Genomic DNA, 25601 nt, shown 5'->3' on the forward strand with positions numbered 1-25601 from the left:
ACCCGTCCATGTTTTTTCACTAAAACTTGTTATCAGAAGCTTTCTTGCCAGACAGTTTATTTAGGTTTCCTATCTGACCCCTACAAATTTTAAACACATGAAAAGATGTGTCATTTAATTTTGTCTTTCAAGACACTTATTTGGTAAATTTGTACTAAGGGGATCATAATTTTGAAAATATTGAGGGACACGTCCATATTCTTCACTAAATCTTATTATTAAAAGTTGTCTTGTCAGACGGGTTATTAATGATTCCTATCTCACCCCTACAAATTTTGAACATATGAAAAAATGTGTCTTACAAGTTTGTCTTTCAAGACACAAATACGTAAGATTTCAACTACATAATCGTTTCCTTAGTACAAATTAAACAGATAAACTACTCGTGTAAGGAATGAAAACTAGGTAAACTAGTCGTCGCGACTAAATGACTTATTAATTAATCGCGGGCGTTGATTACGAGGCATAAAACTTATTTAGTCGGGACGAGTAAATGGTTAGTAATCTACTCGTTACGGTTAGTTTAAGGACACGTGGCAAATTTTAACTGGTTATACAAACTACTCGTGTGTAATCATAAACTACTCGTCACGACTAGTTTATAATACCTATTTTGAGAATTTCTGCAAATGACACCTAAAACCTGAAAAACGTTTTCAAAAACGCTTATTTTGGGAATTTTCCCTTTACTAAAATATTCATTCTTGTCTTTTGACCATCCTGTACATTAGACGGGTCATTAGGATAGTTGGAGAATCCATCTAACTCTGTAGATATACCTATTTTGATTGACGACATTTTGTATACACTAAGAAACGTTTGTTTGTAATATTATTAGAACTTTTGTAAAACTATTTTAGGTAGTTTGAAAATCATGTTACAATGTCTCATTATGCTAGTTTAAGATTAAAGCTTAGGCTTTAAAGAAACCACAATAAATGATAATCCAAATCTTGGCAAGCCTAGTGAGTAGTGACCAGCTATGAGCCCTATGATTGTGATTGTGGCTTTTAACTTTCGAACAAAGCGTTCACACTTTTGCCTTAGCTACTTATCACAAGGACAAAAGTTTTAGCTAGTGAAGAAACACTCAATAGATTGAGGATGTACGTGAGTATAGAGAGAATCGATGTTGAGTAATGTCTCAAATGAACACTATGAGACCTCTATTTATAGGTCGTTTGAGAATCCTTAGAAGACTTTTAAAGGACCAATAGCGGATCACTACCGCCGATAGGGATTAGTCACAGGACAAGTGCTGAATCCCGGGCACGTGTAGTTTTTTGCAGCTTAGCAGAACACTAAGGATTTGGTAGCGAATCGCTAATGTCAAATGAGTCATGCTACACGTGTCAGCAACGTGCTTGTCTTTTTCGCAATGTAGTGGACTGTTAAAGCTTGGGGTATATATAGGTAGCGGTCTGCTAAACCTCTTTTTCATATTCTACTCGAAAAGATTCATTTGTTTCATATATTATGAATTCCGTAATTCATTTCCTAGCCAGAGATATGCCTATCAAAGTTTGGATCTTCCCCATCTGAATGGTCACTTTGCATCGTATGTTCTAATATCGTGGTTACGGACGCACTGTTACATTTTTTTTTTCATATTTACATGTAAACCCTAAACTTTACTTTGGCATTATAACACTTAGGCCCCTAAACTTTTGAAGTTGGCATTTAGGGCACACAAATTTTCAGGGTGCAACAAAAAACACATTAAAAATCCCAAAGTAAAGTTAATCGTGATGCCTCCCAATTCATGATACCAAACTTAGTCCTTTCACTATTAAATGATCTTTATAAATTACCTAAATAGTCTTTAGGTGAGAAATGACTTAATTGTCTATTTATTTAACAAGGATTATAATATTCAAACATTAGACCATGGTATGTCAAAAGATTCATGTTTGAACTGAAAACATACCAAATCATAAGAAACCAAAAGCCTAATTTTCTATCATATGTTGAAACATTATATATTTCTAAAAGTATTACGTCAAACCCTCTGGTGCTAAAACTCATGTTTTGGTGTGGTTCAATTTCAAATTTTCAACACTTAACGATTTTGATTTAAATAATTTAAAATTAAATCATTACAACCCATTTGGTGTTGAACTTGACTTCTAACGAACGTAGAGAATCCGGTAGGCTGCCTAAGTAATGCCCACAAGGTATGCCGTACCTAATCAGTAAGCATTTACTTATTTGTTGTAAATAATGAACCATCATTCATCAAGGTTCTTTCACGGTTTCAATGAATCAAATCGGTGAAATTTTGTTATTTTAGAGCAACAACTATATTATAAAAAACTATAAGAAAATGGATAGAAAAGTTCATATCAATACAAACTGACCCATAAAAACACAACGAAAGAAAAAACGACACAAAGGCAGATAAAACAAACAACTAATGAGCATTGTTTTGAAAATTACTTATGGTTGTTAAGTTGATTATAAGAGAATCACTACATAAGAATACAATAAACAAATTTCAATTCATAACTCTAATATACCACCTTGTCAAACAATCTAATGTTACAATCATCATGAATCGTATATTCATATGAACAAATTAAAAAAATTTCAAAGAATCAAATTACAATGAATAACGTACGGTGTTAGCATACCCTAATAGATCATGTGATTGCTTTGATCTACCAGATCCCATTGGTTAGCAGGTTGTTGTCAGACACATGAAATTTCTGATAACAGGTTCACATGGTTAAAAAGAATAACTCGTGTGATTAGAAATGACAACCAACCAAGTTAGGTGCAGAAAAGACGATGATTTGGTTATTTGATCCAAAAGAATTATTGGTTTCCTTGTAATCATCCTCGGTAGGAGCCGGAAGATTTAGATCCAACGTTAGCACAGTTTTGTGCCTCTTGGACTCATGATGGCCATTTGATGTATTAGAACTTGTTGCAGCCATGGTCATGGACCTATGCCGCCTCATGTGACCACCTAGTGCTTGGCCAGATGTAAACTCCGAACCACATATCGAACATTCATGAACCTTAGGCCTTTTGGTGGAACCACTAGTATTACATGACACATTACTCTTGTTTGGACTAACCAAACTAAATGTTCTATTTTTAGAATCTTCATGCACATCCTTGTGAGGCTTGTTATGGCTAGCTCTATGGCCACCAAGGGCTTGAAACGAGGCAAAACCGCGATCACATGTTTTACATTCGTAAACATATGATCGAGGTGGCGCCACCGCAGTTAATGGATACGGTGGAGGTAGATCATGATGCCCATGAGCCAAAAGCATGAGGCAGTTGGCTATGTCTTGGTCATTGTTGGCATGGTTATCTTGATCAAGAATGTTGGTGAACTCAATGGAGGTTGTGGGTGGTAGTTGAAAGAACCCATTATGGTTCACCGGAGCACTCGTGTCGCTTGTGGTGGTGGTGGAGGATGAGGTGGAAGCAAGGTTTAGTGTAAGCGCCGATGATGGTCTCCGGCGTTTGGTACGCTTTCCCTTTATGATCATAATATCACCACCATCATGAGTGTCCATATTTTAGGGGAGGGTGGGTTGTCAAGTTAGAGTTTAGGGTTATAGTTATATATATATGTGTGTATGCATATGTTGCATTATATATATGTATATATGTCTAGTTGTGTGAAGGTGTTAAGAGTAAGAAAGAGAAGCCGCCCCCGTGAGTATGTCCACCGTTTGAGCTTTGCCTTTCCAACCTTGGAAGTTACTATATTAAAAATCAACCAACTAGACATGTATGTATATAGCATAAGATTTCATGTAAATGAGTTATAAAATATGTTGGAAACTTATATAAATGAATTATTAACCATGTTTCAAGAAAAAGTCTATGAAGGTGTTTTATATAACTATTGTTAATTGGATGGTTTAGGAATATATGTGTATATATAAATGTTTTATGATGATTGATAAATAATATTATATATGTATATGATATTATTCCATGTGCATGGATGCAAGTAAGAAGTGAAGGGAGGGAATCAGGTTGGCTTTGAAGCAAACCCAACCTAATCTAACCTAATGGAGGAGTTGGAGGATTCCTTTTCCAGGTTTGGAGTGCAAGCCTGGCACACTAACCCTTCTCATACTAAATCACCTTCTTAGGTTTCCAACCAATTATTAATTATTCTTTATTTAATGTTTTTTTATTTTAATAATATATTTCAATATTTTAATATATTGTAGTATTATATTCATATTAAATATAAAAAATTTCTTGATTTTATAGTATTATTTTTTGTTATAAAATACTTATGTACGTTTAGGAAAAGTTATTTACAAAATTATGGAACAAGACATTGTCAAATATAAGTGCCATTTACACTCTATTAATCAAATTCATTATTTTGTTGAAATGAAAAATTCCCAATTTTCTAAATAATATTCACTCTGCCTATGTCTTCAAGACAATCGTGGCGCCGTCTGACGCCAGTGGTAAAGACGGGTGCATTTCATGATTTTCATCGGTTTGAAATTGAAAATGAAGAAGAAAAGGGAAGGAAACATACAAAAAGTTCGCCAACCTTGCTTAATTGTTGTATAATTCATGAAGCTGACCAACCTTGCAAATTGTACTTAGGTGTATAAATTTTCAACTCACAAAGTTCGCCAACCTTGCCGATTGTAAGTGTATATATTTTTAGGCATCTGGCACTTCGATTTAGATATAAAAAGTGAGGTTCTTTAGGCCGAATGTTTTATTAAATATTATATGGATGTAGAAAAGCATCACTAACAAAACAATTAATTTGGATATAAATGTATATGTTTGTTTGGTTAGTATGATAATGGAATATCCACGATGTTGCATTGTAGTTTTATAAATTTTATAAACATTTTCGTGTAACAAAAGGAAAAAAAGGTTCACATATTTTTAAAATTTTATATAAAGTATTTTGGTCAAGAAGTATAAGTCAAGGAAATGATAGTATGACCCAAAAATCACGCCGCTTTTAAGCTTTCATGCATGAAGCAATCACTCCTCAATTATTTGATCAATCATTAATGTCCTAAGTAGACTACGTATTATTATTGGTTTACAAATGGGGACAACAAAGTAAGAATATATAACTTCATAAATGGGATATCATAGGTGTTTCAAACATCAACAAAATATATAATGTAAAAATGTACTAAAATAGAAGTATCATAGGGCATTCATAATAGGATGTTTTTCTTTGTTATTTTTAGAGGAGGGAGAGGATGAGGTGGAGGAAAGAGAGAATGACGTGAGGTTGGACAAGTGAGAGAAAAATTTTATTTTTTTTAAATGCAAAGAATCTTACGTGTAAATCTAGCTTTTTGGGACTATGTCCAAGGTTGCCTCTTCGACCGCCGTGAGACCGTACCCCCCTGAGGCGCGGGAATCGGATGAAATCCGTAAATCCTCGCCCTTTGTCGGGTTCAAACCTGGGGTTAAAGCCCTGATTTGTCCCTTCACCCAGATATCCTTTGAATTGACTTAAGTGAGAATCGAACATACGTCTCCACTAAAGAAGGGCAGCCTTTTACCACTAGACCAACTACTTAAGATAAAAAAAATTTAATTGATGGGAAGATGGCATGTTACACTATTGATAACACATTAAAATATGTTATTATGGATGCTCTCATATATAAAACATAATAATATAAGATAAAAACATATAATCTCATTTTCTTAGGATAAGGAATATGGGTTATTAGATTTCAAATATCCTAACTTTGAACTATTGACATAGTTAAATTTAAATTGAAAAAATCTTTATGACGGTCTAAATTTTCAACTTAGTTTCTTCTAGCAGAATCACACTAATTAAAAGCTAACATATAAGTTTTTTAATGAAGTGGCATGCTAATGGGACAAAAATGATGACGTGGACCCCCACTGGCAGCCGGCCACCACAACCTCCTTGAGAAAGAGAGTGAGATGAGACTCGAACCAGTGTACCTTTTGCAACACGCGGTGGCAGCCGTGTGACTAGGTTAGCAACGGTATGTGGTTGGTGACCTTAGGTAGTTGGACGAACGGAGATGAAGGTGCTTGGGTAGTTGGAGACAACCTCGCTCGCATTTTCGGTAAACATACCTAGTGCATGGTGGTGGTTATAAGGCAATGAACAACTGACGACATGGGTTAGGAGCTCTGATCTGTGGCTGGTTAGTGAAGATAAGGACTTGCAGACCTCAATCTGGCCATATCTTGCAATGTTGAGGTTGTTGGGGAAAGATATATGTTGAAAGTTGGAACTATCACAAAACGTTTATTCAGTTGTAATTAATCCCGACCAATAAGTCGAAATTGGGACTATGAACATGTGTTGTATATAGTTATCTAATATGATTCACGTGTACAAATTTTATTTCGATATTTTAATACATGACTACCCAAGTTCTCCAAAGCTCACCTCTAGCTGATAGTACTTCTTCCTCATCTTATCCGATATACAAGCTTGATTTAACGCCTCACCTACAATTATATTTTTGTCATAAGATTGTTTATTGTGTGAACCTAATTATTATTGCGTGAATTTGGTCGTCATTTCAAGTATTTCCTCTACATTGTATGTGTAAGTTACTTATATAATTTTAAAATTTTCCCCTATCTATTTATTTCATTTTTTTGTTATTAATTTTGATGGTTAACTTCAACTATTTTGTTATTATTTATTTTTATTTTCATTCAAAGATTATTTACTAGTTATTTATGGTCATTAAATTTCTCGTATTTATATATTTTCATTGCTCTTTTTTCAAACAATCTCATTTAAATATTGATTAAAAAAAACTTTCTTTTACCTTATTTTCACGGTCGCACAACGGGATGAGTTATGTGCATCATGCGACGATCTAAATAATTATGAGTGCACGCATAATTATCAAAGTCCTCACATGGAACTCATAGTGAATACGGTTGTGTGACATAACTCGGAACATAGGGTGATTTTGGGTAACGCTACAAATATCAATGTGATAAGGGCATGGTGGATACGCCATTGGTACATCCTATATATAAGTGTCCTTATCATAGTTTTCTGTTGTAGCGTAATTCGGGTCATTCAAAGATCTGTGTTATTTTTATTTAAAAAAATTCCTTTGTTTTCTTCTTTTATGTTATGATTTTTCCTTAATTTCGGGACGAAATTTCCAAAAAGTTGTGAATATTGTAACATTCGTCAATTTTGGATTTAAATTCCGGGCCGTTTTAAATTTGATTTTTTTTATTTCTTTTGGATCTTCGCTATTTAATTAAAAAGAACAGAAAAATTCCTTTGTTTTTTTCTTTTATGTTATGGTTATTTGCACTTGATGTTACACATTCTAGGGCTCTCAGATATATTATCACGAGCTCTTCAAAGAAATGATCAAGACATTATGGAAGCTGTTTTATTGGTTGAAACAACTAAAAGAAAGATGCAAGACTTTAGAGAAAATGGTTTTAATCCATTGTTAAGGAAAATTCATTCATTTTGTGGAAAAAACAATATTCAAATATTGAACATGGAAGAAGAGTATATTAATGAAAAAGGTCACATATCTAAAAGGCAAAGGTATGATTTCACTAATCAACATTACTATAACTTTAATTGTTTTAACACCGTTGTTGATATGCTAATTGAAGAGGCTGGTGATCGTTTTAATGAGATCAACACGGAATTACTTCAAAACATGACGGCTTTCATCCCATATGACTCATTTTCTAAGTTTGATGGGTCGAAGGTAATGAGACTATGTGAGTTTTATCCGTATGATTTTGATAGTCGGGAGAAAATCGCTCTTTCACATCAACTTGGCTTGTACATTGATAGTGTGTGAAAAGATAAAAGATATGCTAACTTGAATGGTATTGTCGATCTTGCTAGAGTTATGGTGGAAACAAAAAAAACATATTTCATTTCCTTTGGTGTATCAATTATTAAAGCTTACATTAGTTTTACCTGTTACAACCGCAACGGTTGAAAGATGTTTTTCGCTGGTGAGAGTGAACCCACATATATTATTATGAGTGAACCCATAATCAAAGTGGATTACTAGTTTGGTGGTAAACAAGCTGCTGTTTTATGGTAAGAACCTTGGTTCCATTCCCTACTTCAGCGGTTTTTTTTACTGGTTGCGAACCTCAACATGCAGAAGGAAATAAAAGAAGATTCCTGAAAGTTGAAACTTAATTAATAATCGAAATTAGATAACAAGAGAAAAAACCACTACATTTTAAAAATATATACAGAACACATGCCATATATGCATATGAGTAGTGTAGATCTATGTCTTCATCATTTTAACATAATCCAATATAAATATTGTATCATACAAAACTAAACTAACATAGAATAATGAAATAAGTTTGTGTAAGGAGATAATGAAAGTAACCAAATTGCTAAATTAGTATCCTTTTAATATTGTTAAAAACATTTTGACTTTTGATTGTCTAAGTTGAAAAGGTTATGATTGTTCTTGTTGCATTTGTTACGTTAAAAGAAAGTTCCTTCAAACATGTTTCGATTGAAGATGTAATGCTATATATTCAAAGATGAAAACTTGAAGAGAACAACTATAGAGTATTGTTTTTTTTTTTCTGTTTTTTTTCTTAATTCGAAAAGACTATCGTATTTATATTATAAGCTTTTTAGTTTCAAATGAAGATGTTTGTTTTAGTTATTGCATCGTATTTTTATAATGTGATAAACCTTAACTGATCTGAACCGTCAAACCGATTCGAACAGTGAACCGTCGAACCAACCCGAACAGTGAACCCACTGGAAAAAAATCCTGGATCCATCACTGAGCGTGAGCACGCGTGGCTAAATTTCTCGTCAACTCTCACGATGAATAAAACAATCTTTGTGGTAATAGTCGCAACAACAACAGTTAAGTGTAAGAAACTTAATTCATTTTGAACAAATGTGGAATTTATTTAGCCAGAAGAAATCAAGAGAACTAGAGGACTTTAAAAGAATCATTTCAATTCTAATCTCATTAATTATTCAACCAACATTTCATTTACATTCATCCGAAACAAAAAATTCGGGAATGGTTTCACAAATGAACTTTTATATATAATGCTTAAAAATCCAACAAATATAACATTTACATTTATGTTCATAAAACCCCTTAATATAACTATACAACTTAAATGGATCTTCTTTTTAATTAAATAAGTTTCACCTTTTACAAAATTTATATAAAACTCAAAAGTGTTCCCATAAAATATCATCTTTCTTGTCCTCTTGATGTCACTTGTCCTGTTCAATGTTCATTTAAAGCTTTGATCTTTCATATCTCACATGTTACAGACCAAGCTACATGATCCTATCTAAACAAACAAATGACTTAAACAAATTAAGCATGACTATCATCTGTACCAGATTGATCACTTTGACCCTGACCACTTTGCCATGATCCTCTTGGAATCCAGTGATGATTGTTTGGCTCAACCTCTTCATCACTTTTCATGGATGTAACCTTCCCATCATTACCATCATTATCATCATCATTAACCATCATCATCATACTCCTCTTCTTCATAGCAAGTCCCATATCTTGTGTTAGACACCACACCATCAACATCAACATAATTACCACTTGCATCTTCATTATCACCTATATATTATAGTGTGTTATCTAAATAATAATAATAATCTTGATGGGTTGAAAAAATTAGCTGAAAGTGCTTCTTATATATAACACTAGAAAGATCTAGACTTTATGACTTATGAGATTTGTGTTAAAGTGGGAGGTGGTGGTTAATGTAGGTTTAAGTCTTGTACAGAGCTTAAGTGTTAAGTACTAGATATCTTTTGTAATGTTGACTTGTACTTTGTGTATTGGGTGTTGTAAAGTGGTTGGGATTTTGTAAGTTTATGTCTGGAAAGAGGGGTACACGTGTATGTTTAGTAGTTGTGTTTTAAGATATTTGTAACTTGTTGTCTTGAAGATGTGCCACGTGGTTCAGTGAATCCATCTCATATCAAACGTGATCATTTTCAAACTTAGATTATAACAATCATTGCTGGAAAACAATGTGCTAAATCTTTATATTAGACACGTGGCATGGTTTGGTGAGATTGAGATGAGTTGGGTCGAGCTAACTGCATGTTTAAAGCATTCAATGAATGATGCATTCATACCCGATGTATGTTAATTACTTAAGTGACAAATAAAAAAAAAAAAAATATGTTTGTTTATGCAAATACGAGTCGTTTAAAATAATTTATATCACATGTTTATAACACAGTTGTAAATTTCTAGTTTTAATTATTTAAAAATAAAAATAAAAAATTACAGTGTACTTAATTAGCTTTTTGTTAAACATGTTTAATCCTTTCTAATTCTAGGTAGAGGCTCTTGCGTCTTAGATCACGCGTAGTCGTCATGTTGTGGAGGAGAAAACAAGGAGAACACCTCCCTACCCCCCCCCCCCCCCCACCCCTATAGTTGTGAACCTTCTTTTGGGTTGGGTTGTGGTGTACACAACGACAGTTGTGAGAGACAATGGAGACAAAATGTAATGATTGCAAGAGGACTTTTAGGCATTTTACAACTACATCACTCTTTGCAAAAATTCTCGTCGCTGACTCGGACACTTGTATATGCTTAGTTACCACTACACATGGTCTTAATGGGAGGTAATGATAGCTCTTCAGAAACTGCATGTCACATGAACAAAAACATTTAATTATAAAACTTGATCCATCCGTTTTATAATTTAAACGTTCAATGCCAAAAATTTAAAACCCAATCAAGAAGATAACATACCTTTTGAAGAAACAACATGGGATTTATGGTGTACAATGTCGGTATCTTGTATGTCCCATGTTCAAGTTGTTTAGTTATGGTGCACGATTGCACGTTCAAGTTGTTTAGGTATGGTGTCAACTGTTAATTGTCGGTATCTTGAATGTCCATGTTTCAACCGCAACCACCAAACTATGAGAGTTTGTAAGAGTTTTTCAAGCATGAACAACCAGATTCCTTGCACAAAAGCCCCTTCAACATGTAAGACATGACATGTACAGAATCATTAAACGTGTCCCAATAGTCCTTACACCCTGACGAAAATTTATAAAGCACACCAAGATTATTCACAAAAAGGTGTGAAAAAAATAGAGAAATACAAAAAGGATTTATGGAAAACAAAATCCTTTAAAAAACCTCAAGAAAAAAAGTAAAAAAAAATTATAAGTCAAAATATAAATAATAACAAAAATACTAAAAAACTAAAACGTTTCTCCTGTCTTTCTTGTTCGAAAAAAAAGACAAAAAAATACACAACGTCGAAGAAAAAAGATACAATTACGAAAATAAATAAATAAATAAAAAGACAATATACATCGCAAGATATAACACAATGTGAGTAATATAACGTAATATCAAGGAAAAAATACACAACGTTAAAGAAAAACACACAATCAATGACGAAATTAAACATAAAATACAATGATAAGTAAAAAAGAAACAATGATCTTTCCTTAAATTGTGTCTTTTTAATCGAGGAAGAGAGAGAAACATTTTAGAATTTGTACTTTTTTATATATTTTTTTATGTTTTGAGTTACGATTTTTTAATTTTTTTAAGGCGTTTTTTAGTCACAAATCCTTTCATTATTCTTATATGTGTCCCCCTTTGTTGAATAGGGGGCATATTCTCAAAATAGTCATTGACTTCTTTTTTTGCTTTTCGAATATAGGTTGATTTAAAAACAAGCCAATATGAGGATGATAAATAAGCTCTTTCGGCATAGAAGACACCTACATAGTTACACATAGTCAACATATAGTATTCCAAAAGCACACCGGGGTCCACAAAATAACCAACCGCCTTCTTAAACGTGGAAGCAGTCGGCTACAAGAGAGTCGACATCACCCAAATCTAGCAACAGAGAAACCGGCTCCATCATAGCTAAGAGAGTGTTGAGTGGTCGACGAGCTAGCTATTGTGGAGAGCGTGCATTATTTTATTTATTTACTTTTATTTCGAAATAAAAAAGAGATAATCATCGTCGAGTTAAATATTAGCGTCTAAACATTATCAAGAATAATGTGGCAAGAGAAGAATCAATAAATTTATTCTCTACCCATGTAATTTTAATCTTTATACATGTGTATAAATTCCCTCGGGGTAGGACGAGAGAGAGGAGAAGAGAAAAAAGTCGTCCTACCTTAGGGTCGATGAAGGAAGAGGGCTGACAACTAAAGTATATTTTGTGGGGGAGGGTAGACAAGTAAGAGATGAGGTGTGTTTAGCCTATTTAAACTTCCACCTTCAATGCCATCAAGACAAATTCAAACTACATGTCCTTAGCCAGTAACTCGCGCTCGACAAGCTATCATCTATGAACAGCCCTCACGGTATACCGTTGTAACTAAATCAAGCACACACAAGCAAGCTAGTACGCAATTAAACACAAGCATACACATATAAACAATACAATATTGCAAAGGTGTAGAAGTCATTGCTGGCATGCGATAGTATAACTTTCACCATGAAACTATTCTTATGATAAGCACCATATATAAGAATGCCATACTTATACACCCCCTTCAATTCATCTATCAACGGTGTAAGCAACACATCTAAATTATGTCTAAGGCTCTTTTTTCGAAGAATAACTAATGTAAGATAAACATTTAAATATTTCAAGGATATCTAGTGAGGTAAACTATACATTATAATAAGCTCCTGTCACGATGCATACATCTTTAATTAACTTGGAACTATTCAGATTAAATCCGTTAATACATAACCCAATATTGATGTTTCAAGCCTATGCCACAAAGCTAGGATGGTTTGAGTCGAAAATGCTTCCAAAGTTGACCGTCACTTAGATAAACCATCACACACGGTTTCGTCCTATATAATAATCATGATGTTAAGTCAATGTTCGGGCGTCATTTTTCACATCTAAACTCTTTGAATTCTAGGAGCAATCGATTTGTATGTCAATACCAAATTAGGTTTTTAGTCATGTAACAATATCATCATGTACTCGACAATGAGGCAAATTAGAATCATTCATATAAAGTAACATGCAATGACTTTTGGCCCTTCATGGACATTGCCATGTGTTAGTTTGTTGATTTAGGTTACCCAAATGTGCAACAGCTTACACCAAACCATTTTGGTATTAATACTATGTGTATGATTAAATGTAAACTTTTGGTGCTTGGCACATGTTAATGAGTTCGTATGGGTTATACAAAGTCACACTAGGTTCTAACAAGTTATTTTGATATTAAAGATATGTGTGTGTTATTGTCCGTTTTTTATTGATATTTCAAATAATATAAATTTATTTCTAACCTTTTTTAAAGGTAATTTTTTTTACTTCCTCCAGGACTTGAAGATGTATAAAGAATTGTTTCTGCCACTTGAACTCCAACTCCTCACTTGATTACATATCCAAATATTACAAATAAAATATTACTTTTATGATTATTACATCACACACAATAATATTTCTCTTCAAAACTTTGATTTGGAAGAGGAATAATAAAAAAAAGCCTTATGTTTTATTTATTTGTTTTGTCATAATAAACGTAGTGAACATTTATCAGGGAACACCACTGTCTCCACCATGTAATTATATGCCCCCCCTCCCCCCCACTGATTTGCTATGATTAATTAGATCATCTATTTCAATGTACCACTTGTCACACCCCGACTAAAGATGAAATATGTTGGGCCGTAACACTGTGATTGGATAGTAGCTCAGAAGACACTAATTAAAGCAACAATAATTATTTAATTTCATTAACATCAAACAAGTACATAAATTCATTAATAAGAAACAATTACATCATGTTTTTGCAAGTTGAATAATATCCTAAGGTCAAACTAAATTCTTCAAACTTAAACGACGTGAATTACTTGTACCTGTAGCATGTATAAAAATAGAGTTTGTCAACACAAATGCTGATGAAAATACTAAGTTTTAGTTGATGTATATGTAGATAAAAACCACAATTCATATGTTAATGTTGAGCATTACAATTCGTATGAAAATGTAACCAACTATAGATGTGGACCCGTTCTTATTGATACAAAATCAATGTACTTGGGTAAATGTATGATCATACTAGATGAGAATAGATGAGGATGAGATACCAACCACCAAACACAAAATAAACTTTAAACACATAGAGCATAGTCATAGATATTGCAATCAAACATAAACATGTAACGAATTGTGTTTGCAATAGATGTAGAAAAAAATATAAATAGTGTAAATAAGGTATACATGCTACTCGCAAATATAAAAGATGAAAAAGGGGTATGTAAACTCACCTTGGAGATAATGTAGATGATAACGGGGAGACGGATAAAGTGAACAAGTTAGTTAGTTTCACGAGAAGCTTCGATGATAAGTCCTAATTTTTAAGGGTACAACTAAAATGAACATCTAAATGAAATAAACGGAAAAATAAATAAATAAATAAATAAATAAAATAACATGGTGGGTTTATAACGGATTTGGGATTGATCAAGCGTTAAATACATTTTATATTAACTTCATAAATTTGAATTGAAAACAGTCATCATTTTTTTATATACTTGTACATGTTTCTTTTTAAAGAAAAAAAATACTATTTATGTATGTATTTAGGTATTTAATCATTTATAAGCGAACACTTGTTTTGAAAAGTTGGTGGTAAACATTTCGTCAGTCTTTTAAATTAATATAAATATATAAAGTTGTATATTTATTATATATACATGTTGGGAAAAGCTAATTGATAATTTATTTTGAAAGTTTAAAAGGGTTTGGTTCGTTAAACGGGTAAAAATTGGTATTAATTTTCGATATAGTGAAAGATTGTTAAAGGAATAACATTTAAAATTTAAGAAATAAAAAAAATATTACAAAATCGGCCTGGGGAGACTTGAACCCGCGCCCCAGGCCGGTTCAGTCCCTTAGATCAAACACACTTGCCACAAGAGCAGGCGACTAATCTTGTTAATAACACGAAACCCAAATAATTATACTGTTACTTGAATTGATCCACGAATCATATAAACCCTAAAAAAATCCGGTTCCTAAATTACATGATTTAGCCTCTGTCAATTTATATTGACAGAGGGCTAGTGATCTGCATGCAAAAGAAATAAAAAAAAAATCAAATTTAACTTCCAACTCATTAGTTCGGTATATTCATGCTGAGACTGAGTTTGACTTTTTCTACATCTTCCTTCGTGAGACCAGTATCCGCAACCTAAGCATCGTTCATATCTTTTTGCTCTTCTCTACATTGCGTTTTTGGAAATTCCACAGAATGGTGGCCTTTGTTCGTTTTGGCGTCACTTTTTCCTCACCTCATTGCTAAAGAGAAAGATTCTCTCCCTAAGTTCTGGAGGCAACCTAGGTTTTGTGAAGTGTATGCAGCAAAGGAAATTGAAATCGAAAGAATGCATTTCCAGTTCTTTAGGGTCTACCGGTAAAAGACCAGTGTTGTATTTTACCGGTTCAAAATGGATAAGGTGATCGGATTTTTGGGTTTTGTAATTTTGGTAATGGGTTTGTGTAAACATTACCTTCTTCTTTTTTACAACGCTTCGTGCGGTCTTGAAATGAATAATTGCGACAAGTTCTAAATCACATGAAACATATGACTCACTCAAAGCTTCTGAAAAAATATTTAAATGGCATGAGGTTTATCTCACAGTAACGGAGGAATTGGGTATTAACGCCATATTTTGAATAAACTTATTCTCAATATTACAAAACTTCTTCTTACTTTTTCACTTTTATGTAATGATTGGTTATTTGCAAAAAATTTTCTTGGTTTTCTTTTTAGGTTTAAAATAATCTTTGTTTGCTGCAAAATATATTTGTTTTAAAGATTTTTATAATTGGTTGGACAAACAATTTTGTCAAGTAATTCCCCTCCCCACACTTGAATCTCATATTGTCCTCAATGTGATAAGATTCATGAAAATATAAAAATTCTAGTTGAGTATTATGGGTTAAAATAGAGAGTTACTTCCCTACGGGTTAACGAAATTTTGACAGAGCGTCCCCTGTTTTTCGTCCGTTTTCCTGTTTTTGTACCTGTATAATATAAAACTGCAAACAACCACAAACAACCAAGCATAAACTGCTGAAAATTGGGTATGGAATCATCCATCCCTAGCCCTATTGGGCTAAATTAGAACCTATCATAATGTATTTGGCACCAACGGCCATAAAATATCCAAATCAACATAAAAATAAACAAACAAGTATGATGAAAAGTAAATTGTTTAAAACACATAAAAAGTTCATGAAATACTACCAACCCGTAGTGAAAAATAGGGTTTGAAGTGATAGAAAGTTATTTTATTAAGTTAAAAACTCTTAACTGCCCTGACACAAAAAACACGGCCCCGTGCTTCAGGAAGCACGGTACTGTGCTGCATAGTGCAGACAGTACTGTTTTGTTTATTTGTCGAGCTGGTTTGTTTTTAACTGGGTTTTTATTTTCTGGTTATTTTAAACTTGGTAAAAACATCCTAAATTTCATTAAGAACATAAAAGTAAAGACATAATTAAAGATAGATGAAATGAAAAGTACAACAACAATTCTCGGGTCCTAACACATAGTTCTAGCGGAAACAACTTAAACGAGAAACAAAGGCAGAAACTTCAACGACCACCACTTCCGAACAAGTCCTGGATGTGTGGTGGTGATCGTTTGGCTTCCAAAAGTTCGTCAAGCTTTTTGTTGAGCGTGACGATTTCTCGGTTGAGAAAGTTAAGTTTGGAAGTCACATCCTTGTGGTGGCTATCCACAACATGGAAGTTTTCGAACCTAAGCAGGTCGACTTTGTTAATCAACTCGACTACTCGAGCTTCGGTTTGCATATTGCTTTCAACTTGATCTCTTACGATGCATTGGAGTCGCATGACTTGTTCCTCGAGGAAGGAAGATTCATGTTGTTTCCTTTCTTTCACTGGCTTCCATTCAACCCGTTTTCCTTCCATTTAAGTAATTTTTGTTTGGTGTGAATGGAATAGTGAAATTATGCATGCATTATATAGAGACTGGAAAGTTGAACACGGCACCATGCATTAGGAAACACGGCCCCGTGCTGCTAGAAGAATAAATGTTCCTGAGTCAGAGAATTGTAAGGAGTCAGCGTGTATCATGCTGAAGATTCTAGGGTGACCACGACGCCGTGTTTAGGAAAGCACGGCCCCGTGCTTTTTGTCCCAGTGTTTTTCATTTTAATTTTTCAACATGATTTACTATCCGGAATTTTTAGAATGACGTTTATTGTGATAATTTGAAAGTTTGGTCATCTAAAAATTACTTTTCATTAAATAAAGATCCTAAAACAATTTCGGGATAAGCCCGGGTTTCCTATGAAAATAGTCGGGTTAAGCCCGAAGTCCTAACACATTGTGCTTAATGCACCTGATTACACATAAAAACATAAAATTAAGTTTCCTAGAGTTCCCCGAAAGGCTCTACTCCGAATGGTCCTGGTGGAAAATACGTGATACCGAGAACTTGAAACTGGAGTTGCTCGTTAATGTCTCGGAGTTCCATTTTCATGTTTTCTACTGATTCGGTGAGTTGCACGAGACACATCTCTGCAAGGAGATTCATTTCGGTGAGTTTTTCACGAGTTCTTGAAGTTTCAAAAGAAGCTCGGTTTTGGAAACATGGCGGGCATCATTTCTCGGATGTCGGAAAACGGGAATTGCTTCATTCATCTCAGTTGGTATGCTGAATTTTCAGAGGTTTTTGGTTTGTTTTTGGTTTGTGCAAAGAATGCAATGACACAAGGTGCCTTTTATAACCAAACAGGAAACCAAGCACGACACCGTGCTTATGGAAGCACGCCCCCGTGTTTTTAGTTTGACAATTCAGTTACAAACCTGTCTGACTGAGATTTTTGCAGCGTAGATGCCGGCCCGTATTTTTCGGCACGGGACCGTGCTTTTGAGAGCACGCCCCCGTGGTTTTATGTTTTCTAAAAATAAATATTTTTTTTTAATTATCTACAAGGCCTAGTTTTGAGAAGGTCTTGGCCAGACCTTATTTCCTCACGTTCTTAATCAAGAAGTTTGGAGGGTTAATACCTCCAACACTTCTTCGAGTGGACCGTCGATATATGGTTTTAATCGATGTCCATATACTTTGAACTTCTGCCCGTTTGAATTTGAAATTTCGATGGTTCCATAGTCGAAAATTGTTTCCACTACATATGGACCTGACCATCGGGATTTCAGTTTTCCTGGGAAAAGACGTAAACGAGCGTTGTATAGCAGTACACGATCGCCGATTTTAAATTTTTTATTTCCTTTTAAATGAGCGTCGTGTATGCGTTTAGTCTTTTCTTTGTAGGACCAGGAATTTTCATAGGCCATTGTTCTTAGTTCCTCGAGCTCACGAATTTGATCTTCTCGGTTTGTTCCAGCGGACTTTAGATCAAAGTTCACTGCTCTAAGGGCCCAGTAGGCTTTGTATTTCAATTCTACTGGTAGATGACATGCCTTCCCGTAAACGAGCTTGAAGGGTGTCGTTCCTATAGGAGTTTTGTAGGCCGTCCTAAGGGCCCACAATGCGTCATCTAATTTTTCTGCACAATTTTTGCGATTCATCCCCACACTTCTTTCTAGAATTCTCTTAATTCCTCGATTCGAGACTTCCACCTGTCCACTGGTCTGCGAGTGATATGGTGTTGCCAGGCGGTGGTGAACCCCATATCGTGCTAAGACCTTGTCCATCAGGGTGTTACAGAAGTGAGTACCTCTGTCGCGGATGAGGGATTTTGGTGTTCCGAATCTTGAGAACAACTTTTTCAGAAATCGTACAACTACTCGAGCATCGTTAGTGGGAAGAGATTTTGCTTCTACCCATTTAGATACGTAATCGACTGCTACAAGAATGTATTTGTTTCCGAATGAGTTAGGAAACGGCCCCATGAAATCTATTCCCCATACATCAAAGATTTCACAAATTTGAATGCCCTTTTGAGCCATCTCATTTTTCGATGAGATGTTCCCGGCTCTTTGACAAGCATCGCATGCTTGGATCAAAGTTTGTGTATCTTTGTATATAGTGGGCTAGAAAAATCCTGCATCAAACACTTTTCTGACCGTGGTGGCGGTACCGTGGTGTCCGCCTGTTGGTCCTTCATGACAGTGTTTGAGAATGTCTAAGGCCTCCTTGCCTGCTACGCACCTACGAATGACTTGATCCGAACCTATCCTAAATACGTATGGATCTTCCTAGAAGTAAAACTTAAGATCGGAGAAGAATTTCTTTCGCTGTTGATGGGTACGTCCTTTTCTGAGAATCCTACAAGCTAAGTAATTTGCGAAGTCGGCATACCAAGGACTTTCGTCTTTTTCCTTTATTATGTCTTGAATATGCATGAGGACTTCATGTGGGAAATTATCACTGATAATTTCCTTGTGTAGTTCTTCGGGGGTTGGACATTCTAAGCGTGAAAGATGGTCTGCGGCTACATTTTCTGCTCCTTTCTTATCTTTAACCTCGATATCGAATTCTTGGAGTAGTAGGATCCACCTGATGAGTCTAGGTTTGGCATCTTGTTTGTTGAATAGGTATCGTATTGCGGCATGATCGGTGTAAACTATGGTTTTGGAAAGAACTAGGTATGACCTAAAATTTTCAAATGCAAACACTACTGCTAGTAACTCTTTTTCTGTTGTGGTATAATTTTCTTGTGCATCGTTAAGAGTTTTACTGGCATAGTAAATTGGGTGAAAGTGTTTTTCCTTGCGTTGTCCGAGTACGGCTCCAATTGCAAAGTCGCTTGCATCGCACATGATTTCGAATGGAATGGTCCAATCGGGTGTGGTCATGATTGGTGCATTGACAAGTTTGTCTTTTAATGTATTGAATGATTAAACACACTCCTCAGAGAAGACGAATGGTGCGTCTTTCTCTAGAAGTTTGGTCATAGGTCTTGAGATTTTTGAGAAGTCTTTTATGAAGTGGCGGTAGAAACCTGCGTGACCTAGAAAACTTTTAATGGCTTTGACTGAAGTTGGCGGCGGAAGTTTGGATATGGTTTCTATTTTGGCCCTATCAACTTCTAGTCCGTTTTGAGAAATCTTGTGTCCTAAAACAATGTCTTCCTTTACCATAAAGTGGCATTTTTCCCAGTTGAGCACTAGATTTACTTCTTCACACCTAGCTAACATTTTGTCTAGGTTTTTCAGGCAATGATCGAAAGAGTCTCCAAAGACTGAGAAGTCGTCCATGAAAACCTCCATAGAGTTTTCGATCATTTCATGAAAGATGGCTATCATGCAACGCTGGAAGGTGGCTGGAGCATTGCATAGTCCAAATGGCATTCTTCGGTAGGCGAAGGTTCCGTATGGATATGTAAAAGTAGTTTTCTCCTGATCTTCAGGAGCAATGGGAATCTGAAAGTATCCGGAAAATTCATCAAGAAAACAGTAGAACATTTTTCCAGACAATCGTTCGAGCATTTGGTCTATGAAAGGAAGTGGAAAATGATCTTTTCTTGTGGCATCATTAAGCTTCCGGTAATCAATGCAAACTCGCCAGCCTGTGATGGTTCTCATGGGTATTAGTTCGTCCTTCTCGTTCATTACGACCGTCATTCCTCCCTTCTTGGGTACTACCTGAACGGGACTTACCCAAGGTGAGTCTGAGATTGGGTATATTAATCCAGCATCAAGCAGTTTGATTACTTCCTTTTTCACCACATCTTGCATGTTAGGATTGAGACGTCTTTGATGTTGGACCACGGGTTTGTATTCTTCTTCCATGAGGATTTTGTGAGTACAAAAGGAGGGACTGATGCCCTTGATATCCATGATCTTCCATGCGATAGCCTTCTTATGGTTTTTGAGAACTTTAAGAAGTTCGTCTTTCTCTTCTTAGGAAAGGTGAGATGAAATAATTACTGGGAGTTGAGAGTCTTTTTCTAGAAAGGCGTATTCGAGATGGTTTGGTAGTTCTTTTAACTCTAAGTCTGGTGGTTCTTCAATTGATGGTTTTGATTTTTCATTATTTTCACTGATTTCGCATATTATTTCTGATTCTTCTTGGTAATTGTTGTTGAGATTTTCGTTTTCTAAAATGGGTTTGTTGAGTGTTTTGTCTAAGACTTGTGTTTCTATGGGAGTATTAATGGAGGAATCTCGCATATAGCAACTTACGATGGTGTCTATGATGTCAACACAATATAAAGTGTCATCGTGTTGTTGCGGATATTGCATAGATTTTCTTATGTCAAAAGTGATTGCCTCGTCGTTGACCCTGAGAGTGAGTTTACCAGTGCAAACATCAATGATAGCCTTTGCGGTGGCTAAAAAAGGTCTACCTAAAATTAGAGGTACACTTTTGTCTTCCTCCATGTCTAGAATCACAAAATCTACTGGGAAAACAAATTTGTCAAATTTGACAAGCATGTTTTCAACAATTCCCTTAGGATATTTAACGGATCGGTCAGCTAACTGAATGCTCATGCGGGTGGGCTTTGGTTCTCCTATCCCTAGTTTTGCAAAAACCGCATAAGGCATTAAATTAATACTAGCTCCTAAGTCAGCAAGGGCATTGCTAACAGATAAATTTTCTATGAGACAAGGGATAGTAAAGCTCCCTGGATCGGTCATCTTTGTTGGTAGCTTGCTTTGGAGGACAGCTGAACATTCTTCACTTAGGGTGACATGCGAGATTTCCTCCAGATTCCTTTTGTTTGTCAGCACTTCTTTGAGAAACTTGGCATATTTTGACATCTGAGCAATAGCTTCAACAAAAGGGATGCTGATATGGAGTTGTTTAAAGAGTTCTAGAAACTTCCATACTGGGCTTCCAATCGCTCCTGCTTCAGTCTTCCAGGGTATGGAATAGGTGGAACATAAGTTCGGACTGGCACCAAAGGTAGGATTATGCTTGTTGGGGTCAGCCTTTCCTGCGTTTCATCAGGAGACTTCTTCTCCATAACTGGTTCTAAGGTTGGTGAGACAACAGTGGTCGTACCGCTTCGTAATGTAACGACGTTAGCTGTTGCATTCGGTTTGGTGATTGTGTTGCTTGAAAGGGCGCCGGGTGGTCTTTCGGATAATTGTCGGACAATTTGTCCGATTTGGGTTTCTAAGTTCTGAAGTGATGCTTGTTGACTTTTGAGATTGGCTTCATGTTTTAATAATACTCCGCTTAGCTCTTGAGTCGGCTTTCTTTTCTGCTTCATTTGTTTTGGTCATTAATTAGATTAACATTTCTTCGATCTTTGAGTAGCTCGGGTTTTGATGGTTATTCGAGCTTTGGTCTTGGTATTGAGTTTTAGGTTGGAAGGATTGATTCATCGGTCTCTTTTCGAATCCTGGTAGGGGTTGAATGTTACCTCCGTCTTTCCAGCTGAAGTTTGGATGGTTTCTCCAACCTGGGTTGTAGTTATTGCTGAAAGCGTTGTTCTGTCGAGCGATGAAATCGACTTCTTCCATGGCCATAATGACTTGTTTACAGTCACTCGTCTTATGATTTCCTCCACAAGTGTCACAGGTGAGTCTGTTTTTTGATAGCTCGGCTTGAAGTTGTTCGAATTTTTTAGAAAGAGCTTCAAGCTGTGCTGTGACAAGGGTGTTGGAATCAACGTGGTGTATTCCTTTATGGGTAGGTGTAGATCTTGGTGGGTTGTAAGCGAAACTCTTCTTTGTGGCCTTCTCCAGGACTTTAAATGCTTCGTTAGGTGATTTGGATCCCAGGTCTCCACTAGCGATCTGGTCGATGGCCTGTTTGTTTTGACAGGATTGTGCGTCAAAGAAGGTTTGTACTTGTAACCATACGCTCAGTCCATGATGTGGGCATCTTCTTAAAAGACTTTTGTATCTTTCCCATGCTGCGTGTAACGATTCATCATCATCGGTCCGGAATCCGGTAATGCTGGCTCGGTATTTGGCAGTTTTGTCGGGCGGAAAATATTTGAGGAGAAACTGTTCAATCATCTGGTCCCAAGTGGTAATGGAACCAGAGGAAAGAGATTCTATCCATTCTAGGTCTTGGCCCCTTAGAGAGAACGGAAAGAGTTTAAGCTTGATTTGATCTTCTGAACAGTTTTGGATTTTAAAAGTTCCGCAGATTCGTAAGAATCGAGATATGTGAGAAAGAGGGTCTTCGTCGAGGAGACCATGAAATTGAACTGAATTTTCCACCATATGAATGGTGCTAGATTTGATTTTGAAATTTTCGGTGTTTTCGGGTGGAGCCACTCCATTGCCGTAGCCTTCAAGAATTGGCTTGGCATACTGGCTCATGTTCGGCTCATTGTTCTGGGCCGCCATTATTTCTTCGGTTTGATTTTCTCCTGATGCGGTGGCGTCTACTGATTCGGCTTTGATTGCTTCTGCGGTTTCTGTAGTCCGTTTACGAGTTCGTCGACGAAAGAGTCGTTCCGGTTCAGAAATTGGAGAAACAAGCTCAGGCTCAAAAGTAGAGGACATACATGGGACTAAATCAAAATTAAACACTAAAGCAAAAGTTAGTTAAAGTTATTCTAAAAGGTTAGTCTAGTATTAAACTACGAGTTATGCTATGCTATTTTTAACTAAACTAAACTAAGGTCTTAATTAAACTAGAGTAAAGTTAAGGTAAATAAAGGTAAAAAGTAGGCTAGCCGTAAAATTATATTTTAGTATTTAGTAAAAATTAAAAATAATGTGAAATAGAAGTTAAAAATTTGTACAACTATAAACAATGATTAAATTAAAACTTGGATCATTCTTAGAAACGTACCGTGTCCCCGGCAACGGCGCCAAAAACTTGATGCGTGTTGTGTAGCTTGTATAAAATATGATAGATTGGATATTTAGCTTTTGCACAAGATCGTGTTTTAAATTTATAAAAGTGATTTCTACAGAGACTAAACACACACAAAATAGGCAAGTGTACCTATCGTATATGCAGAATTGTATTGGTAAGAACCAAGTATCGATCCGTGGACACAAAGGTTTTTAATAATAAATCGTTGTTTTACTTCAATCGGAGGTTTTAATCATTTTGAGGTTAATTTTTAAACTTTTTATAAAATATAAATATTTATATATATATATAATATATAGGTGACCAAGATAAGAGATTCTAAACGAGTTGTTCAATTATACGAAGGTTACCATCTAAGATCAAGAATCCACTCCATTTTAGCATTGATAATTAATATGTAGACATGTGATAAACTTACCGTAGCAATATATGATAGATAACTCCTTAACCCAAAGTGAGCATCTTTGGCACTAAGGAGATGGTATGCGCATTTTTAAAGTCCACCCTTTCCTAATGTCATACCATCTCAATGATGTCAATTTAAGTTGGCAAGTAGTTTCGTTAAGTAGAAAGATTAGGATTGACTTCAATTTCTCGAATACCAATTCTAACAACTTCGGGTGATTGTAGTTCATCACACAACCTCCCCTTGGTTTATTTAAGTAGGTTATGATTACACATTCCATTAACATATGGTTTCTTTAGCTAATTTGATATCCTAAGCAAAGCCATTTTCGGATTACCAAGGTTTAGAAAAATATACCATAACTTATATCTCATCGTTTCTAAGTACAATATAAGGATCCATGTTTCGATAATGTATCAAAGTATTTCTATCTTTCAAGAACATGAACGATTGCCAAAGAGATTGACAACCACCAACTTTGAATTAGTGATTTAAGATGGTGAAACATTTCTCATCAAAAGATAATTGTAAAATAACCATGTACTTAACTAGACTACATCACATGTCTTGATTAATTATCAAGTAAAACAAAGCTTCTTCATAGATTTTAGATGGTAAAAGGAGTTTAGCTCATAATGAGCATTATGATGAACATTAAGATGATTGATAATAACAAATATATGATTAAACCTGGAACAATCTAATCAAATGTAGATGAATCCTTCTTCTTAATGATGGGGATGATGGTTGATGATGATGATTAGTGGTGATGACCTCCAAACCTTCAAAGTCTTCACTAGATATTCAAGGTGAGTGTTAGTGTGTGTTTTTATAAGAGAGAATCGGATAGAACTCTTTTCAAGGCACACTTTATGAATGCAACATGAGCCACTATTTATAGGCAATCTGGATGGTGAGGCACGACCCCGTGTATTTTTATGACATGTGCCAGATCTGTTTTGTCTTTTGAGTGAGCTGGCAACGGCCCCGTGGTTAGCAGACACGGTCCCGTGCTTTTTGGTGACATGTGCTCAATTCTTCTTTCTCTTTTCTGCATTCCCATCCACGGCCCCGTGCATGCTGAGCACGGTCCCGTGCTTTTGTTCTCAGATTTTGTCTTTTCTTGTTCCATAAGCATGTGGGCGTGTTTCTTGAGACATGGGGCGTGTTTCTTTGTTTTCTTGTGTTTTCTTCTGTTTTTCTTCGTCTTTTTGCTTGTTTCTTCGTTTGAGGTTTGGTTTCACCTGAAATTACGTTTTATTATGATAAGTAGCCTTTTATGCTATGTTATTAGATAAAAAAATACAGTTTTTAGAGATTATTTGACGCTGAAAAGATGTATATTTCTATGTACATCAGAGCACTACCAACATCACCCTCATGTGAACTTAATCTTTTCGGTTTATTCCAAGAATTAAATCCTTCTTTTGAAAATACATTACGCCCACCTTGGTTTCC

At 35.4% G+C, this 25601-nt stretch overlaps 2 protein-coding genes across 2 annotated transcripts; one reads left to right on the forward strand and one right to left on the reverse strand.

Annotated features, from left to right (window-relative positions):
- Window positions 1–2417: 2417 nt before the first annotated feature.
- LOC143618869 (zinc finger protein ZAT5-like) lies at window positions 2418–3763 on the reverse strand. Its single transcript, XM_077090937.1, has one exon. It carries the CDS (start codon window positions 3528–3530, stop codon window positions 2748–2750), a length of 783 nt encoding a protein of 260 aa, XP_076947052.1. The 5' UTR covers window positions 3531–3763; the 3' UTR covers window positions 2418–2747.
- Window positions 3764–7367: 3604 nt separating this feature from the next.
- LOC143619016 (uncharacterized) lies at window positions 7368–7808 on the forward strand. Its single transcript, XM_077091053.1, has one exon. It carries the CDS (start codon window positions 7368–7370, stop codon window positions 7806–7808), a length of 441 nt encoding a protein of 146 aa, XP_076947168.1.
- The last annotated feature ends 17793 nt before the right edge of the window (window positions 7809–25601 follow it).

Source organism: Bidens hawaiensis, unplaced genomic scaffold, assembly GCF_021521415.1.
Source record: "Bidens hawaiensis isolate Kalapana, Puna unplaced genomic scaffold, B.hawaiensis_p1.1 tig00002343_1, whole genome shotgun sequence".
NCBI classification, from domain to species: domain Eukaryota; kingdom Viridiplantae; phylum Streptophyta; class Magnoliopsida; order Asterales; family Asteraceae; genus Bidens; species Bidens hawaiensis.